Source organism: Lepisosteus platostomus, chromosome 26 (assembly GCF_059453375.1).
Source record: "Lepisosteus platostomus isolate fLepPlt1 chromosome 26, fLepPlt1.hap1, whole genome shotgun sequence".
NCBI lineage: Eukaryota > Metazoa > Chordata > Actinopteri > Semionotiformes > Lepisosteidae > Lepisosteus > Lepisosteus platostomus.
This window is the reverse complement of record NC_142636.1, coordinates 13,019,237-13,043,299: the sequence shown is the minus strand read 5'-3', so window position 1 is coordinate 13,043,299 and position 24,063 is coordinate 13,019,237. Positions and strand designations below refer to the sequence as shown.

Sequence of the window (24,063 nt, the reverse complement as noted above, 5' to 3'; positions counted from 1 at the left end):
AGACTGACAGGGCTCTTTGCACATCAACTCTGCATCACATGTCCCTTCACCGGTCTCTACCGCCGGGCCAGGAATCACAAGGTGAAGCTCCCCATCACCAAGTAAAGATATGTACAAATATTTGTAGGATTTAGAGGTTTCAGTGTTTCTTTCCCTCCTTATCGCTTTCAAACATAAGTAAATAATTTTATGGGGATGAGGCCTATGCCCCCTCAGGCAAGCCATAGCCTGGTAGTAGGGCCTCTAGACATCCGCAGTCCAGGGCTGAGCCCTGAGCCCTGGAGCAGCTGGGGTTACATAGGGAAAGACAAACAAGGTACAGCGGGAGAACATACAAGCACACGGATCTAATGACAAGAGAGTTGTGGAGCGCCCTCTAGAGGAGGGATGTCAACAGTGACAGCAGTTTCCTAATGGAATTATTATTAAATGTTTTATTAAGTAAAACGTCATCTGTACCTTATCTCCAGATAAGGAGATAAGTACCTTGTCTGTGGATGGATATTATTTGTACAATGAGGAAGAGACAAGACATTTTCATACCACAACCAACACTTTTGGGATTTTATTGATTTTTCTTTATTGTGTTTAATTATTGAAGGTGCAATCAAAAGTTGTTTTATTTCTTTTTCAGAAAGGTTCCAAATGAAACGCTCAGTTTTCATTTTCAAGCAGAAGTCTTGTTAGACCATTCAGAACAAAGGTGTTCAAGGTCACAGGAGTATGCTTTACTACTTTCCCGTCTCCACAGGTGAATGTTATCGTAATGGGATCCAGCACCTGAGATGTGCAGACATTGTCCTTCACCATACTGTACGTCCCAAACTGAAACAAGAACGAGCACAGAAATCACAGAGACGAGATGCTAAATACAATGCGATAAATTTGACAGCCATATTTAGTATAACAGTATATTTCACAACCTGATTTTTTAAACTTCAAGAGAAAGAGATATGGTATAAAAGCACAGAGTTTGGAAAGGTTTTCGGCAGTTGATTGTATATTTTTCTGTGACTGATCCTGAAAAAAATACGCGCTCATGAAGAATCAGCAGGACAAATGGAAAAAATAAGATCAGACTAATAAAAAATTCAGGTAAATCCCGTGCAAATCCAGCTGTAAATTTAGATAAGCTTTTATGGTGTACACCTGCACTGCTCCACAATATACAATATAATAGCATCATACAGTAGGTATAGAATACTGACCTCCCAGTCGCCCAGAGGAGGAGGAGATGCTGTGGCACAGGCTTGCTCTGCTACCTCATGAGTCACCTGGTACCCAGCAAGGATAGACTGACAGGGGTCCCTGCAGATCAACTCTGCATCACACGGCCCTCCGCTGGTCTCTACCACAGGGCCCGGAAGGATGAGAAAGGGTTTGCGGAGCTGCCCATCTAGAATTCGAAAGTGACACTCGCATCTGCAATTTGGCAGAGCAAACAAAGTTAATTTCAAGGACAAATCAAGAAGATTGCACTTCTTCAAATTACCTAGATCCCTTTTTATACATGTAAAGTCATTTGTTTCTCAATTAAACATTAGTTGCAACAGATTCATTATTCAATTCTACTTTGGCAAATTTTGGCATTTTCTTAACATTTTAATGGCGATATTTGAGTGCGTAAAGATACGTACACTATAAAAACTGTATACAGTATGTGCAATTTGGAGGTTTCAGTGTTTCTTTCCCTGTTTCTCTCTTTGAAACATGAGCACAGAATTTCTTTGATGATCTCTGAATTGCTAAGAAGAGACAAATACTCAGTCACACCTAGATTTGTTATTTATCCCAATGAAATACAAGAATGTCAGTCCTGATATCGTACTTACTGGTACTGGAGAGGCTCAGCTGTAGCCAGGGTCCTTAGGAGGACAGACAGAACAAGCAGACGGAGACCTACAAAGTCAAGCAAGGGAGAAACTGAAGGTAGTGCACTGCAACATGTTTCAACATTAAAAATAGGAAGCAAAATCTGCCATTACAGAAACGTGGTGAGAATAGAACATGAAAGCCTACAATTAGAATGAAATTACATGTTAAATAATAACATAATATTTATAGTCTTTTGCCAGCGAGTGAAATACATACCCATTTCAATAGTTTAAGCTTGATATTTTGGAAATGATACGTACTGAAATAAAAAAGAACAGAGAGAAACATTGAAGTAGGTCTAGATATCAGTTATATTGGAGATTTCAATAGTGAAATAGCTTATAGAATGCCAAACGCAAGGTGAGAAGGTTGTAGCATTTCAAGCTATGAAATACATAATTATTGTTTATCTTAATAACACAATAGAACCCCTGAACCTCTAAAGTTAGTAGAAAATATGGAAAGGAAGACTCACCAAGCCTAGAGATCTGCACAATCTCTTCTGCGACTGCTGATCTAGTATTTATCCTGTGCCTGATTTGAATATTCTCAATACACGTTTAGCAGATCACCAATTGGACGGGCAAAGTTTGAAGAAAAAAACGTAGGCAATTCCCAAATTTTCAGTCAAGTTCCTGCTGGTGTCTCCAGCACAGTGTGAAATACTCTGTTTTGGAATACTGTGATGGTGACACTGCCAAAGACGATTGTGTTAGACAGAAGAACAGAATTTGAATAGGATCAGTACAGCTGTGAGAAACTCAAATAATGTGGATGTTGGTGCAGGATAACTTGCTCACAAGCTTAGTTACATCAGTCTTCTCCAGGTATCATGAACCAGTGGCAAATGGCCATGTTCACTATCTAAACTTATCAAACAATCAATAATCAATTTAGGTACGTAATGGAGAGCTCAACTGGAATGAATAACAAAGGACCTACAATTAAATAGAAGTATTCTTAACTAATTTGGCTGCTATTAGCTAACTGATCCAAAGATTCCAGTCATTTCCTGAAATAAGCCAGTTTGTGAGCTTTTATAGCACAGCTGGGTAGCTTGTTTCTGATATTAATTCATTCCTAGTCTTAAATGCACTAGCTCAGTCCTACGTCTTCTCTGGCTCATAAACCACAGAGCATGAGAAGGTCTGAAAAAATGAGATTTTACAGAAAACCAAAGAGATACGTGTTGAAGAAGCTAAAAGAACTTAACTAGGCTTTACTTTATTTGTGATTTAATTTGACCTTTTATTCTATTTTTAGTTAGTTTTTGTGATAGGGTAAATGTTTTACTTATATTTATGGAGAGAGCCAGAAGAGAATGAGAGAAAAGAGGCAGAAGTATGTGTAGGGAAAAGGAAGGCCAGAATCAGTCTGTAAGTGAGTTTCTAATAGAGGATGAAATTATTATTATAAACTGCATCACGAAATAAACTCTTCCTTAGTATAATTTCTGACGCAGGAGGATATAATTTGTAACATGGAAGAAATGAGACATTTTCAAACAGCAACCAGCATTTTGGGGAATTTATTGATTTTTCTTAACAGTGTTTCATTACTGCATTACATTTCAGATGCCAGACAATCTGCAATCAGCATTTTTTACTTCACTTATTCTTGAAGGTTCCCCACTGAGAGGGGGGTATTCAGCTGTTTCTTTAGAGAAGTTAGGATATTGACTTCTGTCTCCGAAAAAGTCGCAGCCTGAATGTTTTCATGCAGAAGATCTGTCAAATCAGTCATAATAAAGGTTTTCAGGTCCACAGGAGTCTGCGTTAGCACTTTCCCACCTCCACAGGTTATTTTGAAGGGAATGAAATCTAAAATCTGAGATGTGCAGACATTGTCCTTCACTGTACTGACCTTCCACAACTGAAATGAGAGCAAGCAGAAAGAATACAAGGCATGGATATGAGATGTTAAAATATACTGTATGTTAGATGCAATGTTTTTAAAAAATAAAGTTGCCAGACAAATAATGCTACAATTTGCTTTAAGGTAACAATGAAATATATTTCAATTTAGTCATTTTAGAATTGTAATATTTTTGGCAGAGCATCATTACTCTTTTTGAAGGCAGCATTAAGTTTTTGAAAATCTATTGAATTGGAAATAGCTTTGGGAAACATATAACAAGAATTCAAATTAATACTACAAATTATTATACATTTTCAGGTGCCTAACTCTACAGATTCATTGCCATGCATCAGAGATTTCCTGAAAAATAACAATTTTCAGACTAGATCTCAAAAACAATTAGACTGAGCAGTTTCTTCTGACATCATGATGGCATCATCTAAGCACTTCTCAGCAACAGCATAAACTGTATACTGCCCTGTGGTTACATTATTTAAATAGCTGAAGAGAGACGTTTCTCCAAAACACCCAGGACACAAATGAGATTTTAATCAATTAAACCTTGTGTACAAACAGCTAGAAAACATTGGTTTCATTTGGTCATTTATTTATACATTGCTTCGGGGAAGATAAAAATGTTTTGCCTGTCTAAGTGTATAAGGCTGAAAAGATTAATACAGTATGTTCTCTGTAAACGTAATCAGGATTTGTGTTTGATTTGCAATTCAATAAATGTTCCCGCCATATTTATTATTAGGACATGATTCTTAATTTTCTTTTGTGATGCTGAACTGCCTATATGCTGTACACATTAATGAGGACTGCCTTCAAAGGTAATGGAAATCATGAAAACAATGTTTCGAAGGGCTTCAGGCATGAGATTACACATTTTTCTGTGACTATACCTTAAAAAATATACACTCATGAAGTATCAGCAACTGATAAAAAAAAATCAAGATAATGACAAATTCAGCTGAATCCTATACAAATCCATGGTGTAAATTTTATGGTGTAAACCTGCACTGCTCCACAATTAATAGCATCATAGAGATAGAATACTGACCTCCCAGCTGCCCAGAGGAGGAGGAGATGCTGTGGCACAGGCTTGCTCTGCTACGTCATGAGTCAGCTGGTACCCAGCAAGGATAGACTGACAGGGGTCCCTGCAGATCAACTCTGCATCACACGGCCCTCCGCTGGTCTCTACCACAGGGCCTGGAAGGAGGAGAAAGGGTCTGCGGAGCTGCCCATCTACAATTCGAAAGAAACAGTCGCATCTGCAATTTGGCAGAGCAAACAAAGTTAATTTCAAGGACAAATCAAGAAGATTGCACTTCTTCAAATGTCTTACCTAGATCCCTTCTGATCCATTTCAAGTCAAGTTGTTTCTTAACTAAACATCTGTTGCAACAGACCTTAATTCACTTCTGCTTTGGCAAATTTTAGGAGTTTTTTTTTTAATTTTAAAAGTGAAATTTGAATATAAATGTATAGTATGTGCAATTTGGAGCTTTCAGTGTTTTTGTTTCCCTGCTTCTCTCATTGAAACATAAGAAATGAATTTCAGGTCATCTCTGAGTCACAAAGAAAATAAAAGTACTCAGACACACCTTGGTTTATGGGTCTTTCCAGTGTACTGAATAACAAACCTCACATCTTACTTACCGGTACTGGACAGGCTCTGCTGTAGCCAGGGTCTTTAGGAGGACAGAGAGAGCAAACAGGGTGAATCTGAAACCTACCAAGACAAACAACATGTTTAAACGTGAAAAAAGCAAACTTCTTTATTTGATCAAATCACTGAAAACATCACCTGTTGTGCAGACCTGCGTGAGATGCTGTTCTTTTATAATTTGTTAGTTTAAAAGAAAGAATATTGTTCAACATCATGACTTCTTAAACTGTCCAGTGTTAAAACTAAAACATGGATTTTAACAGTCTAGTAACAGATTACAACATAGGACATGGAAGACTAAGGTTGAAAGTGAAAACACAGGTTTAATAATAAAGTAATCTCTATAGTCTTTCACTAATGAGTGAAATACTGTACTTGCCCATTTCAAACGTGTGATATTTTGGAAATGATACACACTGAAATAAAAAAACACACAACAGTTAATTGTTGCAACAGCAGAGGGGAATATTGAAGTAAACCTCAGATTTAGTAAATGATAGGTCTGTTTGTCAGTTATATTGGAGATTTCTATCGTGAAAATCCAAACTAAGATGTTGAATTTTAAATGTAATTTCAATAAATAAAGAAAATGTGGTTAGAATGTGCACGTCAGTTAGCTTATAGAATGCCGAAAGCAATACCAGAGGGTTGTAGCATGTCAAGCAATAAAATACATGATTATTGTTTATCTGAATAACAAAATACAACCACTGAACCTCTAACGTTAGTAGTAAATATAGACTCACCAAACCAAAGGATCTTCAGAGTCTCATTTACTTCTGCTGATGTATTATTTATCTTGTACCTGATTTGAATATTCTAATATTCTAAAAACTACTTTAATACATCACCTCCTAGACAAGCAAAGTGCAGACAAAAACATAGTGCTGTTTCCAGTACAGTGCTAACTATTTACATTGGAAATGGGTTCAGGTTTGGAACACTGTCGTGGTGACATTGCCAAAGATGATGGCATTAGAAACTAGAGCAGAATTTGACTAGGATCTTACCAGGTGTGAGAAACTCTAAGTTAGCTGATAATGAAGAAGATGGGTGCAGCAAATCTTTATCACAAAGTTAATTGGATCTTTACATCTTTGCCATTTCAACCAGTCGCTAATGACCATATTGATTTTCTAAATGTATTTCTAAATTTTGAAAAGTTATAAATAATCAATAACCACTTTAGGTACGTAATGGAAAGCTCAACAAGAATGGAAAACAAAAGTCCTTGTAGTTCTTGACCGAAATGGAAGTACAGTATACTTAAAATGGTTTCTATTAGCTAATAAATCCAAGAATTCCAGCTGTTTCTAATTTAAAACACTAGATTCATAAAACATTGAGCTGTGGTAATCCTCTTCTAATTGGAAATTTTGAATCACTGGTTAGAACTGCAAAATAAAGACATGTTTCACATATGACTACAATGTCAACCATTAACTACTAACTACTTTAAGTATTAAAGTATTAAAGTATTAAAGTACTTTAAGTACTTTAAGTATTTGTGTTATGGATATACTACAAGATTGCATTAATCAAATTCGATCAAACGAATCAAATTTGATTAATCAAATTCATCAAGCACACTTATTCAAATTAATTAAACAATTAATACAGGTGGGAGAACAGTTGCAAAACAGCGGTTATTAAACGATAGAGCGCAATACTAGGCTTCACACACTGCTGATTTGATTCTAGACTGGGGCGGTTTATGTGAAGTATTCTAATGCCGTCTGCTTGCGGTTTCATCAGACAAAGCTTATTTTATTTTTCCAGTCAAAGCATTGTAACAGTAATTAGTATCGTCAGGTCAACTAGCGAGTAATTAGTATCACTGCGATCAAATAGCGAGTCGCCAGAGTCTAATCCGCATCACGCTCTCTGATTTTGGGATAGACTATGTCCAGTTTGCCGCGACAGTCGCTGGAAACATATTTCTAATCATGTTTAGAATTGATTGATATATTTTCCAAGATTTCACAAGCAAAGTGATCGCAGTTAAATGGGAGAGACTGGTGTTTTTCCACGGAACTTTGCATTTTGGTTAAAGGCAGGCAAATATTTCAGTCTTTTTAGTCGCACGTAGGGAACAATATGTCTGACATCATTGATGGCGCAATTTCAAGAGCTGAGCTAACTGCAAAAAGGTGCTCCAAAATTTGCATGCAGTAAATAAAGGTGTTGGAAATTTACATTTACACCATTTCCATACATAATGACCTTCATCACCAAAACAGATGTCCTCCTTGTCATCACCAGGTGTGCTTCTCTTTTCTTTTTAAAAAGAAAACTGTATATTGTTTCTGTAAAAACTAATCTCTGTGTATTTTTATGTTAAAAACAGTCCAATAAATTAAGCTATATTTATCAATAAAATGAATTATCCTATTCTTAATTGACCTACATTCACATTTTATGGATGCCATATGAAAAACAGTAATATTTTATATTAACATTATAATGTGCCTAATATAGTTACACTACAATTGCAAGATACAATCACCAATCTGCTGAAGGCTTCTACAGAGATGACAGAGTTTATTAAAGAGAGCTGTATTACATATATATATACAGATATTGAATCTATCATCTCTATGTTACTTTTACCAGCATGTTCTTAAATCGTTAGGCTTTTCGATATAAATGCTAGAGAAGATTGAGAAACAACGTTCTTAAACATCCCCGTTCAGCGTTAGTGCACACACGTGTGTTTTCCTGTTCTTTTCTTATACTGTTCTACTCTCCAACACGCGCAGCCTTCTAGAAGACCCCCTTCAGGACATCTCGTGTGGGCTGAGCAGCTGCGGATAGGGAGCTTCTTCCGAACAGACAGGACACCTGGTTGCTGAACACGATGAAAATGGTCCTGAAACTAATTGTTTTAGAAATTTTTGGATCTGCAGATCCTGGGATTTCGTTCATTGAAAAAAGAACCTCCCCCCAACGGACAGAACCGCGGGAAATGCGCAACTGCGCCAACATCTGAAACTTCAAACGAACGTCTCGTGTGGGGAATTGGCTTTCTTCATTGCTCCCAATTTGCATTGACCTTTACTCAATAAAAAGAGACAGAGCTCGGCACTATTCAACAGGACACCGCTCACAGATCAGCCGGGTGGGTTGAAGCAACATTTTCCACTGAAAAGAAAAAACAGTTTAAATACAATGCAGCTTGTAGTTATTTTCATGTCAGTGCTTGCATTGTTTTGGTCTGGTTTTTACGATCGATATACAGTACATGCTTTTCATATGACTTCCAAATTCCGTTAGTTGAGAAACGTAATCTGGTACTTTCGATGACTGTAACAGAGGTTCATATTTCAAAACTAAAAATGTATTCGTTTGGGTCTGCAAAACTAAAATATGGTACTTTGGGCTATACAGCTAGCATATCAGACTGAATATGATCGGTGAGAGTCGGTCTATCTGTTGGAAATCGCATCGACCTTTTTATGCTCTATACTAATTCAGTACAAAGGAATTTGGACAATAAAAAACAGATGTTTACAATCACATCATAATGTCGTGTTGCAATGAACAATAAATACATGTAAAGATGTAATATAAAGAAAACCAATGAATGCGTAGTTGGAATTATTGACGTGTTCCCTAATCCTAATTATTTGTTTTGCAGAAACTTGTTGCATTCTGTCAAGATGAGTAAGTATACCTCCTTCGCACTATTTTTCAATACAACTGTAGTGTACATTTCGTGGAATAATGATTTGTGGGACGTTCTGTCGCGCAAATAAATTAAAATGAAAAAAAAATGTAATGATTGATTTCTTGTCTGGGCAATCTGTTGGGTTGTCTGAGCTCCTGATTGACAGTTTGGAAAAATAATTTCCGACGTTTAACGAATGTGTAATAAATTAGTTGTGTATAAATCATTCTAATAAGATTCAATTTCTCTATAATTGTTTATTTACAGCCTTTAGTTTAAACCAGTCATGGAACTTTATGCTCTAATAGCAAATTGAATTGCAGCCCTGTAAGAAGACGCCTATAAAACACGCACATCTGGATGTTTGCAGTTTATAATAGCTCAGCTATAATTCCTCCTGTTTTGGCATTGATTCTAACCGAAGTTAACCTGAGGAAATTCTCCCCACTTCTGTTAAGGAGTTGCTTTGAGTATCCTGATGTTCGCTTTAGCTGCGGCTGATGTGATTGACTACAGGTAACTCTCATTCCAGTTGAGTACTGAATGTCTTCGCGTACTGTACATAATTGTCATGACATGTAGTTTTAACACACTCCCTTGTGTTTTAGTTAGGTAATTGTGACAAGCTCTTTGATAGCAGGTTAGAGTTGAGATGGCAGACCTGTGAAAGAGCTGCTTTAAAAGTTAAAAATGAAACGTAAAAAGTACAATTTAACTTATTCCTGGTGTTACAGTATGTTCAACTGTGTTTAATATACTGTATATCCGAACCCAAGCACGAGAATAATAATTAATAATTCCTTACACTTACAGTATATTGCGCTTTTCTGGACACTCCACTCAAAGCGTTTTACAGGTAATGGGGACTCCTCTCCACTACCACTGTGTAGCCCCATCTCGGTTATGTACCAGTACACTCGCCAGCTCTCAGCGGGGAGATCAGAGAGATGAAATCAGTTTAGAGATGAGGATTATTAGAAGGACATGCTTGGTAAAGGCCATGGGGAAATTTGGCCAGGACATTGGGGTAGATGTTTAAGGTCTTATTGATACAATACATAATATGTAACGTATGCATGTATATCGCACACGTACTGTACGTTCGGAAAAAGCGAGAACAGTAGAAATAAAAGTGCCGTTGATGCATCTGTGTATCCGTGTAATCGACCGTACCGTAACTTCGTCGGACGGAAAATATTTGCATAATTTTAATCGTTCATATTTTTGCACCAGAACACAACACCAGCTGAGAATGGAAAACATAACGTTAAACCCCAGATGAAAGGTAACAATATTGTAAGCATTTTCAGCGCGAAAGTGATAAGGACACCAATTACTTGATTGAGCCTTTTAACGGATAGACGTAACAACAGCATGTTTTTCTTACTCCTTTATCGGACTAGTGAGAGGTAGCCATGCCATTCCGTGGAGACTAAATCCTGTTTGATCTTTTCGGTTTTTCTCTCCCGAACGCGTTTTCAGTTGCGTGTGTCGAGTCGCCTTCTGGGACGTCCAGGGAATTCGCACGTTCGCCGAGATTGAAGGAGGTGTAGTTCAGGCCCCGGCAGACGACTGCCCAGTCGAAGCGGAAGCCAAATGCAAAGAGCCGTGCAAAGCTGAGTTCAGAAAGCAGGCGGCACAGCTCGCCAACACAGCCTGTACTGCGTTTCCCCACAAGAAACGGGACGCTGTGAGTTTTTTTTTCTTCCGTGCGCCTGTTTGAGTCTGCTGGGTTACCTCATTGTGTTTCTTTTGGGTTCTGTCTAGTCTTTCAGCCCTATTTCTCCCCAGAACGTTCAAATTCGTTTTTAGAATTCGCCTTTTTATCCAGAAATGTAAAAACTGGTGCGGCAATCGCCTAAAACAGGCGCCCCTTCACTGATATCACATGTTCTCTTCCATGCTTGCCAGCAGCTGCATCACCCTGCAGCTCTCAACTGGCCACCCACTGAAGCTCAGCAGGGTTGAGGCTGGTCAGTGGGAGACCTCCTGGGAAGCTATGGTTGCTGCTGGAAGTGGTGTTAGTGGGACCAGTGGAGGGTGTCAACCCTGTGGTCTGTGTGAGTCCTAATGCCCCAGTATAGTGGCGGGGACACTATACTGTAGTGGGTGCCATCCTTTGGATGAGACGTTAAAACGAGGTCCTGACTCTCAGTGTCCATTAAAGAACCCCAGGCATTTCTTGATAAGAGTAGGGAGTTATCCCTGTGTAGCTTCCTCTGACACTATATGATATAAAGCGGTTTGGCAAATGACGTCACATGATCTTCCATGCTGACTCATGAATAAAAAACTGTCCTTCAGCCTGATGGTATCTGCTAAGGGCATGATGTCCAAACTGCCATTATAAATGTACCTTAAGCTGCTTTTGTAAATGGGAGAAAATATACAGTACATCTCTGCAAGCAGGATTTTTCATTTCACGATTTGATCTTGCAAAGTCCTGAACTCCTAGCACATAATATCAATCATAATTGCCAGGATGTGGTCAGAGCACTTTCCTGATTATACATATTTTGTCACTGGCTGACTAGCAGCGTACTCTCTACAGTAAGATCGGTCATGCAGGAAATATAATAAGTATGTATGACTGCCTATTGCTACAGACATTAAGCGATTGCATGATCACTGGTGTTTTTTTTTTTCAGGTGCTTTTGGTTGTGACTGTAAAACAGAAGCCATGTCTCCCTCTGCTGGCCACAATGAACAGCACCACCTTCCTCTGTGAAGACGGAAAACCTACCGCCTTCCAGCCACTCACTCTGGAGAACATGGCTGACACCTTCAATAGCTGAGAGAGACCCGATCTGTCTAATCCTGTCTCCCTTCGGCACACTGAAACACTGGTTGTAGCTTCTAGTATGGAATAATAATAAAATAAAAAAATGTAGCTTTGCGTATTGTGTATTGGCAAAATGGAGCTCCAAAAGTATTTTTTGTTTAAATATGTATGGTATAATATGACAAGTGCTTTCCATATTAGTTTGTCGCTGCATTCGGATTCTTAATGTTCTTGTAAAAACATAAATTAATTTATACGGTTCATATCCTGAGGCCTTCACGCCAAGTGCTCCAGGGGTGCAGTATAAATGACTGACCCTGCACTCTGGTCCCAAGCTTCTCTCCCTGTCTGTGTGTCTCTTGGAGAGCAAGATGGGGTATGCAAAAAGACAAATTCCTAATACAAGAAATTGTATATGGCCAATAAAGTGATCTTATCTTATCTAAAGCAATTAGAACATAAAGTGAAGGTGGGAGGTCCTGACTAACACAAGCCAGGGAACCTGAGACCACAGACATGGGACAATAAGATATACACTGGGATAACATGTACACAAACCCCTGTCCTTCCCCCCAGTCCCAGGAGTTAACCATGTCCCTGGTAGTTCCCTATTCCAGACAGGTTCCCATCTATCCCAGCATGCTCTCTTGGGGCTGATGGCACCAGGCCCGTTGCCTGATGAGGGTGCTATAATGCACAGTATAACCTGGCATTTTGAGTGTCTTTCACATGTTTCAAAAGTAACCAGACAAAATAGTCTCTATTCATCCCTCGATTAACTCAAATTAAAAGGAGATTTAACACCCAGGTGTGCTTTCAGTAGTTTTCAATTTAAAAAAATCCAGTACTAAAAATAAAATTTTCCGCACTTTATGTGTAAATAAAGCACATTCCAAAAGTAACATGCAGTGACTTCAAAACCAATTGAGATTAATTTGAATGATAACACAGACACAAGCTCAACCCAAAAATTAGTCTTAAGAGGCCTTTATTCCCACAGTGTAAGAACAAATACTTCCCTCTTGGTTTGAGTTAGTCAAGTCATGCCATGTCATTGGCCAAACCGCTTTCTACCATACGGTGTCGCGGGAAGCCGGAGCCTACCCGGCAAGCAACGAGCATGAGGCAGGGTACAGCCTGGAGGGGGCGCCAGTCTTTCGCAGGGCAGGTGCAAGCCAGTCATACATGGGGACAATGTGAAGGTCATGGTAAAGGCTGAGGGGGGGAATTCGGCCCGGACACCGGGATAACTCCCTACTCTTATCGAGAAATGCCCAGGGAATAAATACAACACTGATTTTACAATAAAAGTTTTATGTGTTAAAACTGATCACCCCGCTGTTGCTTGAAAAACACTTTTATGCAGATATTTATCAACAAAGGGGGCAGATATTCTTTCATTGACAGTTACATGCCAGTTAAACTGTAGAAATTGGATATATTCCTAAAACCCATTGGTGTGTGACATACTATTTTGCATTTTCTAATTCCCTCCTTTTCCGATCCCTTAATTTTCAGGTTACAGAAAGTGAAAGACAGTTTGACAATAAGTGTGATAAGAATGGAAAAAAAAAACATCCAGATGCAAGGTTGAAGTTGCAACTAGTTTTATTATAATGCAATGCTAGGGGAAGACTGAACTGGGAGGCTGCTGGAAGTCTTCAGGACTCGAATAAGTCGTTGACCATGTCTTGCACATTAAGCACCTGGAAGTTAGTGGCTCTTCCACCATTGCAGAGGAAGGTAAAATTGCTTACACCACCCAAGAGTGGCATACAGCTGTCCTCTACAGTTACCATCATCATCATCTGCAAAACACAACAACTTTCATTCAAACACTGTAAGGACTTAAGACATGTATTGCTGTTTTCATTAAATAGACTTATTTGTAAGCTAATAAAAGGTAACACTAAATGATATAATGAAAGCACATAGTCTGAGAAATGTATGATGTGGTACGTTTTTGTGAACTTCAAAGGTGCCGTGTACTGTATATAAACAGCATTTTTTAACAATCAAGCATTTTGGTGTTTTTTGAAGGTGTCGACCAATTTAAGATGCTCTGATGAGTTACCGTCCCACTGTAGACTGCATATGCAAATATGTCGTAGAACTGCAAACTTGTATCAAAATCAGGATTGTAGACCAAAAAATGTAAGATTTCTAAAGAGGAAAACAGGAAAACAAGCATTCTTGACACAACACGCTAACACACAAGAGCGGCTACTCACAATTTCCCTTCTATAGTGAGGAAGCCTAGTACAGGCTTCGTTTGGGAGTGTCAGTACTTGTTGTCGATATTGCTCAACACAGGGTGCTCTGCAGTTCGCTTCAGCTTGCAACAGGCAGTCATCACTCGGTGCCTGAACCACACCACCATCAGCCTCAGCAAACATCCAAGAGCCGCTGAGATCCCACAGAACGAATTTGCACACACATCTGGGAAAAGACACAAGCCAGAAAGAGATTAATTCAGGGCTCTCCTCCAGTGGTATCTTGAAGTTTCATCTTCAACACAGTGGATGAATATTTTGCTCATAACATCGGTAGTCAATACAAGTAGATCTTATATACATCTTATACATTGTCCTTCAGCCAAAATACAGACAGTCAGTCAACCAACCAACCAACCAACCAACCAACTAAAAGATCAATCAATCAGTCTGGATCAGTTAGCTTGTTCACTTTAATCCTTTGTTGTCTAAGGGAAAATGTATGCTCCCTTTGACTAGAAGAAGACATTACAGGAGTTATAAAATAGGACTGGAATCTGAGTAGTCAATCTCAAGGGTTCTTTCAGATCCATGACCTGTGTTGTTGTTTACAATGTCTAGATACCAAAGTGAAACAGATTCATATACGGTACAGTCTCAATTTCCTTTTAAGTGTCATGGCTAGAATACTCAAATTGTCTACTCAAGTTGGAAAAAACAACACAGAAGATATTTGTTCCTCCAGAACCCGGGTTTTAGTACCTTTTCTGTAGATACGTCTTTTTTTATACTGTAAAAGTAGAAGAAACAGACAAAAACATTTTTTTTAAAACTGCCGAGACTTGAAGCTGAGGGTAAAAAATGTAGATTACCTGTAATCGTTCATTTCAGCCGCAGCTAAGGATAATACCAGGAAACTCCAAAGAAATCCTAAGTGCGTAAAAACAGGAGAATTCAATTTCTTTCACCACAACCCAACTGCTGTAGCAACAGTGCACAGTTGTGTAATTTTACACATTCTTTAACTAAAGCAAGTAACAGGTACAGTTCAGTATTAATAACAGGAATTCACAGTATGCAAGTTTGCTGAGTTTGTATATAACCGAGGGATATTTACATAACAGGACTATATCGGTTCGCATTCAATTATAGTTCCTAGAGGCCACAACCACTAAAATAACTTAATTTGGTTAAATCAGAGGAGTAATGTGTCTTCATAATCTTTTATACTTTATGTCCGCAAAAAACGGAACACAGAAGTTGAATCTGTTGTTTGCCTTGGTTTAATACTGTAACGCTTACGGCCGACAGGCACTGTGTAAGAGCCGGCGTACCAGAGCAGGTGATGTCACCGCCCTTCCCTGTGATAGCAGGACTACAGCTACTGGGCTGTAAAAAGTTTTTTCTTTAGCTCACGGGGCTGGGTCGCTGCAGAGAGACGCGGGAGTCCCGGGTTCGAGCCCCCGACGGTGGGGGGCCGACCTAATGCGGCAAGGGCGCCCGCCTGAGCCCCCGTTGCGTTACAATACATTTTATTTGCAGAAATGACATTCCGGTCGATATAATTTAAATAGGTCTTCTTGGTCCATAATAGTATATTAAAAACATTTCACACATTAAAAACTGTTCAGCTCTTTTCTCCCAACGCAGTACAATGGCATTTTTTTTGTAGTTTCTGAAAATAACTGATGTCTTGCTCCTCGTTTATTACCATGAGCTAATAATACTAGCAAAAAACACTGCTCTTTCTTACGAAGCTTAAGAAAAAAAAACGTTCAAACGCAAAAAGCATCTAGTTTTTATACAATTTTATCTCATACAAACGCAAAAAATATCTATTTTTAATGAAACTTTAACTCGTTTAAGCGCATTTTTTTCTAGTAAGATTCTTTATTTTTTGTGTTCACAATTAAATATTTGAAACCTTACCCTTTACTAGTACTGCAGATAATTTGAGTATTTCGATCATTTATAGCTCTTAAATGAGTTGGAGATTTTCTGATATCTATTGTCGTACAGTACAAGCAAATTGAAATCTCTAATTTCTAAATAGTTGAAACCCCAACACTTTTGCAGTTAAGCAGCTTATAACTTACATTTGGGGGGTCAGTTAACTAAATGCTAACAGGATTCAGAATGGCGGAGCGATGATATGTACAATGTCTCTTCTACATTGGGACCGCAGTCTGACACTGACCATGAATGTGAAAGGATTGCGCAGTCTGCAGTCTTTTAACTTATGAAAAAATTCTGAGAAACGTTTAACGTTTTGTAACCCAATTACTGTAGGTATAATTTATTGTTTAATTCATATACCTGAAAAAATGTTTCAGGCATTTTATTTAAATATTTATTTTCAAATTGTTTTAAAAGTGTACTTTAAAATACATTATTATATTAGCTAACTATTAAATATTAGCACAATACATTAATGTTTTTAAAAAGTACTTTGTGGAACAAAAGTTCAATTATTTAGACGCTATGAAATTTATGAAAAAGTCACTGTTTTCAAATTAAATGTCACACATGACTTCACTTTTCCCAAATCTGGGGATTCAAATACAGAAGCACATATTTAATAAAATGACTCATACTCACTCATTGTGAAGTCAATTCAATTTTGTTGGGACTGTTTATGTGGAGAAAATACTCAAGCTGTCAAGGAAATACAAATTCTATTAATCAATAAACAACTTTTTTATTTAACTAATTAAAACTAATTAACTAATTAACTAATAGTTAAACAATTTATTATTATCATTATAGATCTACTAATTATGATTACTCAAAAATACTTTAGACACCATGCTCTCAGTGGGGAATAGTTTAGGGATCAGTTATGCTGTGTAAATAGTTAAAAATACATTTCTATTCAGAGAAAAATAAATGTAACCAGCAACATATACTATACTGTATATCTTCTACAAAAAAAATAGACTTTATACATATTTTATTTCAAGCAAAAAAGTACTAATATAATATTCAATACTCTTTGGGCATGAAATTCATTAAATGCATATGATTATTATTGATAACAATAAAAATTGATAACAGTAGTACAAGTGTTAAAGTACTCAATTTTAACCTCTCTGATTTAAATGTTTCACGCAAGAATAAAGCTAGAACATTAGCATTATATGTCATTCTAAATATTTCTATAACATGCTAAAAACAAATATACTGAAATACTCATCACTGGGACTGCTTCAGTAGCTGGATAACTCACCCGAAAGACTGCAAAGTATCTGTCTGAGAGTGCTGAGCGTCTCTTCTATAGTGAAATTCAAATCGACATGCAAATAACGCTCCTAAGAAAATGGTATTTTAGGCTGTTTTTTGTTTTACTTAAGTCAAATGAGAACAAATACTCATTTACAACAACAACCTGGAGAGCACATATACAAATATACACTGGGGCATTTACTGGAGCAAACTGAGTTAAATACTTGTTTATGGTACAGTACCTAGAATTTGGAATTTCTCTGCAGTCCAGTCCTGACAACTCGTCCATTTTGGATCCCTGATTCTCTTATCCTCCAAGAGGTGACATTTATCTATACATTTTAACACAATGTGAAAACAAAAATGCACTTCCTTCTGGAGTGATCCAGCTACAGTGCATTGCCTGAAGACTTTTGAAATGAGAAACCCACTGTCCTCTAATGAGAAAACCAGAGCCTCGGCTGCTGTCCCAGGTAGGAAAAAAACTAGGGGACTAACGGAGGCTTACTAGGCACACAGAAACTGAAACGTGATAGTAACTTTGAAGCAGCACTATCATTAATCCACTGCAGAAGCTATATGTATAGTGCAACCAGTAGGAAGAGCTCACCTTGTGATCTGTGCAGCTCCTGATGCCCTAGTATAGTGAGATGGACACTATACCATAAAAAAGGCACCGTCCTTAGGACAAGATTTAAAACTGAGGGCCTGACTCTCAGTGGTCATTAAAAAACCTAGGGAATTTCTCAAAAAGGCTAAGGGTGTGAACCCCAGTGACCTGGCCAAATTTCCCCCTGGCCTTTACCAGCCATGGCCTCCTAATAATCCCCATCTCTGAACTGGCTTCAATTCTCTGTTCTCCTCCCCACTGAGAGCTGGTGTGTAGTGAACAACATTTTGTCAAACTGAGAAAAGGAGGTATTTCTTCACGCAAAGAAGGGAGTCTGGGACTATTGAACAAACTACCCATCCATTAAATCTGAATTTAGGAAGCTTTTGTCAAGAAACACCTGGGATGAGGTCCACCAATTAACCAGGAACAATCAAGTAAGCAGATCTGTCTAACACCCATCAACGAAAACACATCAGGCTCCTTTAATAGTTAATAAACTCAGCCTTTTTCCAGGCAATGTTGAAAATGCACACACAAAAACGAGAAGGAAAGGGCAGTGTGGTGGCTCAGTGGGTAGCAGCGCTGCTTTGGGGAGCTGTTATGTTCACCCTGTGCTGGCATGGGTTTTTTCTGGGTGCCCTTTCTCTGTGTTTTCCTCCATCAGTCCAAAGACATGCTGGTAGGTTAATTGGCTTCTGGGAAAATTGGCCCTAGTGTGAGTGTGTCTGTGTCTGTGTGTGCCCTGCAATGGACTGCTGTCCATCCAGGGTGTATCGTTTCCGGTGCTCGTTCTTTGCCAGATAGACACAGGTTTCCCTGCAACCCTTAATTGGAAGAAGCAGTTAGAAAAGGAACGAATTGATAGAATAACAAAAAAATGAAAATAGCTTCGTCTGCTGTACTGCTTGAGATCTTCTAGTGTAAGATGCAAATTTCCGACAAGCAACCTATCAGCAAACAAATTCAAAATAGAGGAACCTTTGCATATCATTTGCTTGTATTGAACTGTTGAAACCCTAACATCAATAATGTGACCACTCGACATTTCCAAAAAGCAATGAATGATCAATAACGTTTAATTTGTCAGAAGGTGCCACCAGGCATTGCAAGAAGTAACTTCATATGCAAGTTGTTTTGTGCTAAATCCAAGAAACAGAGCTAACATCGGAGGTCAGCATCGCTCAAGGTATCTAAAATATTTAATCCAAGGGCTCATATCACAATTATTCTCCCAATAATGAAGGGAAGATTCTGTATCAGAAAGACATTGTGGACATTCCCATTAACTATAACTCTCTGGTCAACGTGCCAGATAAAACACAATGTGACAAACATTTTAATCATAAACAAAAGACATTAATGATAGATGTAAAAATGCTGGCACTGAGCTTCAGGAAATCTCTAATGGAAATTATTTTGATGTGTTTTCATATACGCCTTAACATTTTCCATCAGACAAGAAGAGTAATCTATGAGAAAGTCAAAAAACCTATCACATACAGTCCATACATTTTCTTGACATCATTTGTTCTCCATTGTACTACAGCCTCTGTTGCCTTTGCTAAGTGCAGTTGTTTTAATATTTAGTTAAGTGAACTGAAATGTGGGTTTTACTCTATGAGAGAGGACTGAAACTTTCCAGGACCAAAAGCAAAGACCACTCCTGTAGGTTAACATGAAACCTGAGAAATTAAACCCTGTTTCGACCCCAGTCAAATGTAGCCCCTCTTAATGGCCAGAAGGTTTTGACTTATCTGTATAATTGTGCAAACCTGACCTCTAGCTTGATGATCATTTGAAAAGATGCTGGAGGTAAGGGTTGGGAACTGTATGTAAAGAGACCATATACTCTGTGTTAAACTCTTCAAATTTGGATAGACAATTTGTAGGTCAAAATTTTGCATAGGCTGTAGAGGCAGCACGGAGGAGCAGACTATTCAAAAATGCAAAATGTAAACTCAGTCCTATATAAGGTAACTGTGGTCCAACAGTAATCAACTGTAAAAGCAGTTTTCTTGGTGAGTAACAGCCTTTCTCTTCATCTCTTGCTGTGTCTTTCATGTGCTAAGATTATTCTGTTTGCTTCTTGGCCTCTTATATCAAGATCTTTAATTTGAGGGGTAAATGAGTGTGACATTTGTAATGCTTAACCAGCTGCGACTATTAGAAAATACATTTCATTTATAGAGCAGAGCTCAATACTGGGAAAAACGGAAGGCAGCTTACTTTGATTAAAATTAAAACAGCAATTGCTCACCTAGGATTTTAACTTGTAATCCTCCAATCGGAAACCCAGAACTCTTCTGCTGAGTGTGTAGCACTCCTTTTATTTCTTCTCTGGTAGGTATTTTAGATTATATTTACACCCAAACAAATACTGTATATATTAGAATGGTTTGGATATTGATAGTTGGAGATCTGCATGGTTTTCTTTTTTGCCGTCTACTAGGAAATGTAACTTTTCAATCCTTTTCATTTCAGATTGTAAGAGACAAAGCTCCAAAGAGATGGGTAAGTATTTTACACCTATACAATACAGTACACTACAAACACCCACTTGTCTGCATGTACTGTAGTTTCCTGCCTATGAAAAGTTCCAACATATTTCATATGTTCATATCCTAGGAATCCTTTCTTCATGCTGTACTTGCATGTCCTTCAACAAGAAACCCAATGATTATTATTTTACTTGGCATGATTTTCTGGATTCCTCCTGTTAGATGACTATTCTGTTACTACTCTGTTATTTTCCTGTGACTTGTCCACCTCTGTAATACATAGTAGAATCATTTTAACCCTCTGTGCAATATTCTGGACAACAGTTGTCAGGTAAACGTTTTGGACACTATTCTCAGTCAGATTTAACTTTACTTTCCAGCTCTGGATTTTTTGGAAGGCCAGTATTTTCAGCCTTTTCTTGTCTTTTGTGTAGATTTCAGACTTCCCTTGATTGTTGTGTCTGTGCTGTTGGGTGTTGCAGCCACTGATGACACTAACACGTACACGTGAGTAATATATGATGCAGCTGAGACAATCTTTGCTTTCAGGCTGTATAATTGATTTTACCAAACCATTTGTTTTCTTCAATGTGCTGTGCTATGTGAATACAGGCTGCTTTATGGCTGATGTTTAATCACCTTATAAGAGGCATAAGATTGGTGCTCATGGCTCAGGTGCAATTAGAAAAGGCAATATCAGATCTGGCTAATGCGTTACTTTCAACATCCATAAGACTTAATCAGCAATACTGTAGCTGGTGGATTAAAAATAACAGGAAATGTTATTGAGGCTGCAAAGAGCTGTTGATCTACAATTTACATCTTAAACTTGTGGACTGATGGTACTTTACTTAAGTTGCACTAAGAAGACCCAACTGTACAAGTGAAGAACAAAGTTCGTACATTAAAAAGGTATCAGCTAAGTTAATACTGGTAATATTCTAATACCTGGTATTCTCTAATTTAATAGTGCAGCATACTCAAACTGTTTTATATTAAAAAGACTGTTTCTGAGGTCTATATGCTCAATGCTTTATTCGATCTCAACACTATTTCAGCTCCTGGCTGTATTCTTTCATTAGCTGGGAGCTGTTTAACTGCAGCAGATTGAGAAGAAGTGCAAACAGTGCCAAGCTGATGAGGGTTGTATCGTGCATATTGCCAGCCGGCCAACAAACATGACAGAAAGAGGCGCCTTTGATGTCGTACAGGATGGGAGTTCTCTTGGAGTTTGACACTGTCTTCTCTTCCACATCCGAAGGTGTGCGTGCCTGATGAACGTCATCGACGGCCAGCTCCGCAAGCCCTTTGCTATAGTACCGGGGCCTGAGGTTACAACCAGAAATGGCCCGTGTGATGCTGAGCTGATGTGCAGAACACCATGCAACGCCATCCTTCACAATTACGTGAGATCTAATAGTGTGGCAGAGGATGCCTGTGCCACAGTTATGCCCCCTCCAAATGGGCAATGGGAGGTTAGTATCCAGCACAGAAAACTCACACTACCTTGCTAGAGTGGTCATCAGTGCACAACACAAATATCAAACCGAAATTATACCAGAACACATTTGGACTTTGTATAATAATTGTATGCTCCAAAACATTTTGTGAAGACCACACTGCTAGTCTGAAAATCTGGTGACTAGAAAATGGATAGATGATATCTTGTTCCTCATCCAGCTTCTGTTGGCAAAAACAGTGATTGACAACGAAGTGATTAGCAGCATTATAATTCTAATAGTTGTGAAGGTATTAGGGAAGTTATGGTAGTAATTATAAACGGGAAAACTGGAATTAACCAGCCGTTTAAGAATGGTATTTGCTCATGCTTATTGGTTACTATTTTACAGCACAGGACCAGCCATGTAGTCAACTGGGTCATGGCTCTATTTAACCAACTGGTTCCCATTTAGTGATTTTTAAGATGCAAGGACATAACACATAGAAAATCCCAGATGACTTCAATCTGTAAAAGAACAATTTCTGTTTTATTTTGTTTCAGATTGGTCTGTTTGCTACGATAATGGACAATCCCTGCGTATTACAAATCCTGTTCCCCATCCCATTGAGCTTCAGGTGTGAAAATGGGACCTTGGTGGATCAAATACCTCTTAATATGAGAACATATTTCATAGAAGGCCTGACTGAGGTGTTGATGTAGAATTAGTGAAATGTCTGCCCTCAGTGGAAGTCAGGGAGGAGGGGGGTGATTGTCACTCATCTTCAGGTGTTACATTACAAACATGACACCAATAAATAAAGTCTGAAAGGTTTCAATAAGAACTGTGTGGTTTTGTTACATATTTGAATTGCCAAAGCCCTAGTTTTCTTTCTCTACCTTTATGTTTAAGGCAAAGCTCCTCCATTTTAAGAGGAAAGCATTCCTCTTTCACAAATTCTCAATAATCGCACGGATTATGAGAAAGATTGAAAAACGGTAAAAAAAATTCTGAAAAGTCCAGAATGAAGCAAGGTGAATGCCTCCTGACTTGCTATAGTGACACTCTACAGTTTCGATGTTATTCTTATAAACTTCAGTACTTTTTATAGTACCGTTTACTTGATTTTTTAAAACTAAAAAAAAACAACAACAAGAAAGGATATAAGAAAGAGACAATTCAGCTCTCTTGGTAGTGTGACAGTGTGAAATGGGAGGAACCGTGGCGAGAACAGGTAAAAAGTCTTCACCCCGGGAGAGGGGACAGAAGCACCGATGTGAGGTTAGCAGGGACCAGAAATAACAAAACGAGTGGTAAACAAACAAAAAGGCAAAAAGAAACAGTGCCACTGTGCTGCGTTAACTCCAGACTGGACACCCTATTGAGAGGGGTCCCATCTGGAGAGCAGGGTGTGTAAGGTAAAAACAAAAAAAGAACTGAGTGCATAACAAAAATGCACGTGTGCCTGCCCCAGTGGAGAGTGTGTGATGGGACAGGCAAAAAGCAAAAAGAATTAAAGAAAAGAAAAAAGAAAACCTTAAGCAGGTGCAATCCCCCCTCCAGGACTGTCAGTATTAAACTCCCCTTCCGGGGTTGTCCCTGCTTGGCCCTTCAGGGGCTGTCCAGTGTGCCTTTATAGGACCCGCCCAGCTGTGGCTCATCATCTAGAAGCCGGGACAGCTGGGACTTCAAAGGTGAGGCCTTGCCATTTCTACAGGGCTCCGCCTCCACACTGGACACGCCCTCGCATAACGCCACAGTAGTTAGTAGCTCATTGAAGAATCTCATCCAGCAATTTCTAGAAAGTTGTCTTAGTTACTCCAATTCAAACTACAAACTACAAGAACTGAGCTGTGGGCAAATCTTCTTAGGCTGTGCTTGAAGCCAGAGTCACAACACCGCTACTACTGCAGTGTTATTAAATGTTAAACGTGACCTTTCAGAGGAAGCCTGTGACACAGCATCTTCACCCTCTTCCAGACAATTGGGGGATCAGTCACCACTTTCAGATTCCTCACTGCTTGGTTATGTTGGACTGGATCTAAAAAAATAATTTGCTATTTGTGGTCTATGTAATGAATGCTGTTGTTATTTGTTCAAAGAACCCCAACAAATGAAGACCTATGATTTCTAAACTCATTTGGAGTATCCCCAGTGGTTGATACATATGGGAATAACAGATATATTGACAATTATCAATTATCCTGTGATTGATATGGTTC

The 24,063-nt window shown here is 38.5% G+C and overlaps 5 protein-coding genes across 5 annotated transcripts; 2 read left to right on the top strand and 3 right to left on the bottom strand.

The window, feature by feature from the left end:
* Nucleotides 1-555: 555 nt before the first annotated feature.
* LOC148640212 (uncharacterized) lies at nucleotides 556-2,489 on the bottom strand. Its single transcript, XM_088620460.1, has 5 exons — nucleotides 2,351-2,489; nucleotides 2,092-2,134; nucleotides 1,833-1,899; nucleotides 1,209-1,422; nucleotides 556-825 (listed from the first exon to the last, which is right to left on the bottom strand). The coding sequence occupies exons 2-5, from the start codon at nucleotides 2,093-2,095 to the stop codon at nucleotides 655-657; spliced, it is 456 nt and encodes a 151-aa protein (XP_088476586.1). The 5' UTR covers nucleotides 2,096-2,134; nucleotides 2,351-2,489; the 3' UTR covers nucleotides 556-654.
* Nucleotides 2,490-3,387: 898 nt separating this feature from the next.
* Nucleotides 3,388-6,172, bottom strand: LOC148640211 (uncharacterized). Its single transcript, XM_088620459.1, has 5 exons — nucleotides 6,154-6,172; nucleotides 5,787-5,823; nucleotides 5,398-5,470; nucleotides 4,796-5,009; nucleotides 3,388-3,747 (listed from the first exon to the last, which is right to left on the bottom strand). The coding sequence occupies exons 2-5, from the start codon at nucleotides 5,788-5,790 to the stop codon at nucleotides 3,487-3,489; spliced, it is 552 nt and encodes a 183-aa protein (XP_088476585.1). The 5' UTR covers nucleotides 5,791-5,823; nucleotides 6,154-6,172; the 3' UTR covers nucleotides 3,388-3,486.
* Nucleotides 6,173-8,392: 2,220 nt separating this feature from the next.
* Nucleotides 8,393-11,964, top strand: LOC148640210 (uncharacterized). Its single transcript, XM_088620463.1, has 5 exons — nucleotides 8,393-8,525; nucleotides 9,045-9,070; nucleotides 9,533-9,590; nucleotides 10,557-10,764; nucleotides 11,723-11,964. The coding sequence occupies exons 2-5, from the start codon at nucleotides 9,067-9,069 to the stop codon at nucleotides 11,867-11,869; spliced, it is 417 nt and encodes a 138-aa protein (XP_088476589.1). The 5' UTR covers nucleotides 8,393-8,525; nucleotides 9,045-9,066; the 3' UTR covers nucleotides 11,870-11,964.
* Nucleotides 11,965-13,446: 1,482 nt separating this feature from the next.
* LOC148640209 (uncharacterized) lies at nucleotides 13,447-16,745 on the bottom strand. Its single transcript, XM_088620464.1, has 4 exons — nucleotides 16,668-16,745; nucleotides 14,942-14,999; nucleotides 14,088-14,295; nucleotides 13,447-13,664 (listed from the first exon to the last, which is right to left on the bottom strand). The coding sequence occupies exons 1-4, from the start codon at nucleotides 16,669-16,671 to the stop codon at nucleotides 13,518-13,520; spliced, it is 417 nt and encodes a 138-aa protein (XP_088476590.1). The 5' UTR covers nucleotides 16,672-16,745; the 3' UTR covers nucleotides 13,447-13,517.
* Nucleotides 16,746-20,356: 3,611 nt separating this feature from the next.
* On the top strand, nucleotides 20,357-22,685 carry LOC148640208 (uncharacterized). Its single transcript, XM_088620462.1, has 4 exons — nucleotides 20,357-20,415; nucleotides 20,837-20,909; nucleotides 21,664-21,877; nucleotides 22,405-22,685. Exons 1-4 carry the CDS (start codon nucleotides 20,412-20,414, stop codon nucleotides 22,561-22,563), a joined length of 450 nt encoding a protein of 149 aa, XP_088476588.1. The 5' UTR covers nucleotides 20,357-20,411; the 3' UTR covers nucleotides 22,564-22,685.
* Nucleotides 22,686-24,063: the final 1,378 nt, after the last annotated feature.

What these genes read in the sequence shown, in the direction of transcription:
- LOC148640208 (XM_088620462.1), top strand. An exon ending in GATGACACTAACACGTACAC is followed by an intron (nt 20,910 to 21,663) that starts GTGAGTAATATA and finishes CCACATCCGAAG; the next exon opens with GTGTGCGTGCCTGATGAACG. An exon ending in CTCCAAATGGGCAATGGGAG is followed by an intron (nt 21,878 to 22,404) that starts GTTAGTATCCAG and finishes ATTTTGTTTCAG; the next exon opens with ATTGGTCTGTTTGCTACGAT.
- LOC148640211 (XM_088620459.1), bottom strand. An exon ending in GCAGAGCCTGTCCAGTACCG is followed by an intron (nt 5,010 to 5,397) that starts GTAAGTAAGATG and finishes GCCAAATTGCAG; the next exon opens with ATGCGACTGTTTCTTTCGAA. An exon ending in CTCCTCTGGGCAGCTGGGAG is followed by an intron (nt 3,748 to 4,795) that starts GTCAGTATTCTA and finishes CTCTCATTTCAG; the next exon opens with TTGTGGAAGGTCAGTACAGT.
- LOC148640212 (XM_088620460.1), bottom strand. An exon ending in GCTGAGCCTCTCCAGTACCA is followed by an intron (nt 1,423 to 1,832) that starts GTAAGTACGATA and finishes GCCAAATTGCAG; the next exon opens with ATGCGAGTGTCACTTTCGAA. An exon ending in CTCCTCTGGGCGACTGGGAG is followed by an intron (nt 826 to 1,208) that starts GTCAGTATTCTA and finishes TTCTTGTTTCAG; the next exon opens with TTTGGGACGTACAGTATGGT.
- LOC148640210 (XM_088620463.1), top strand. An exon ending in GCTGATGTGATTGACTACAG is followed by an intron (nt 9,591 to 10,556) that starts GTAACTCTCATT and finishes ACGCGTTTTCAG; the next exon opens with TTGCGTGTGTCGAGTCGCCT. An exon ending in CCCACAAGAAACGGGACGCT is followed by an intron (nt 10,765 to 11,722) that starts GTGAGTTTTTTT and finishes TTTTTTTTTCAG; the next exon opens with GTGCTTTTGGTTGTGACTGT.
- LOC148640209 (XM_088620464.1), bottom strand. An exon ending in GCTGAAATGAACGATTACAG is followed by an intron (nt 14,296 to 14,941) that starts GTAATCTACATT and finishes GTCTTTTCCCAG; the next exon opens with ATGTGTGTGCAAATTCGTTC. An exon ending in CTCACTATAGAAGGGAAATT is followed by an intron (nt 13,665 to 14,087) that starts GTGAGTAGCCGC and finishes TGTGTTTTGCAG; the next exon opens with ATGATGATGATGGTAACTGT.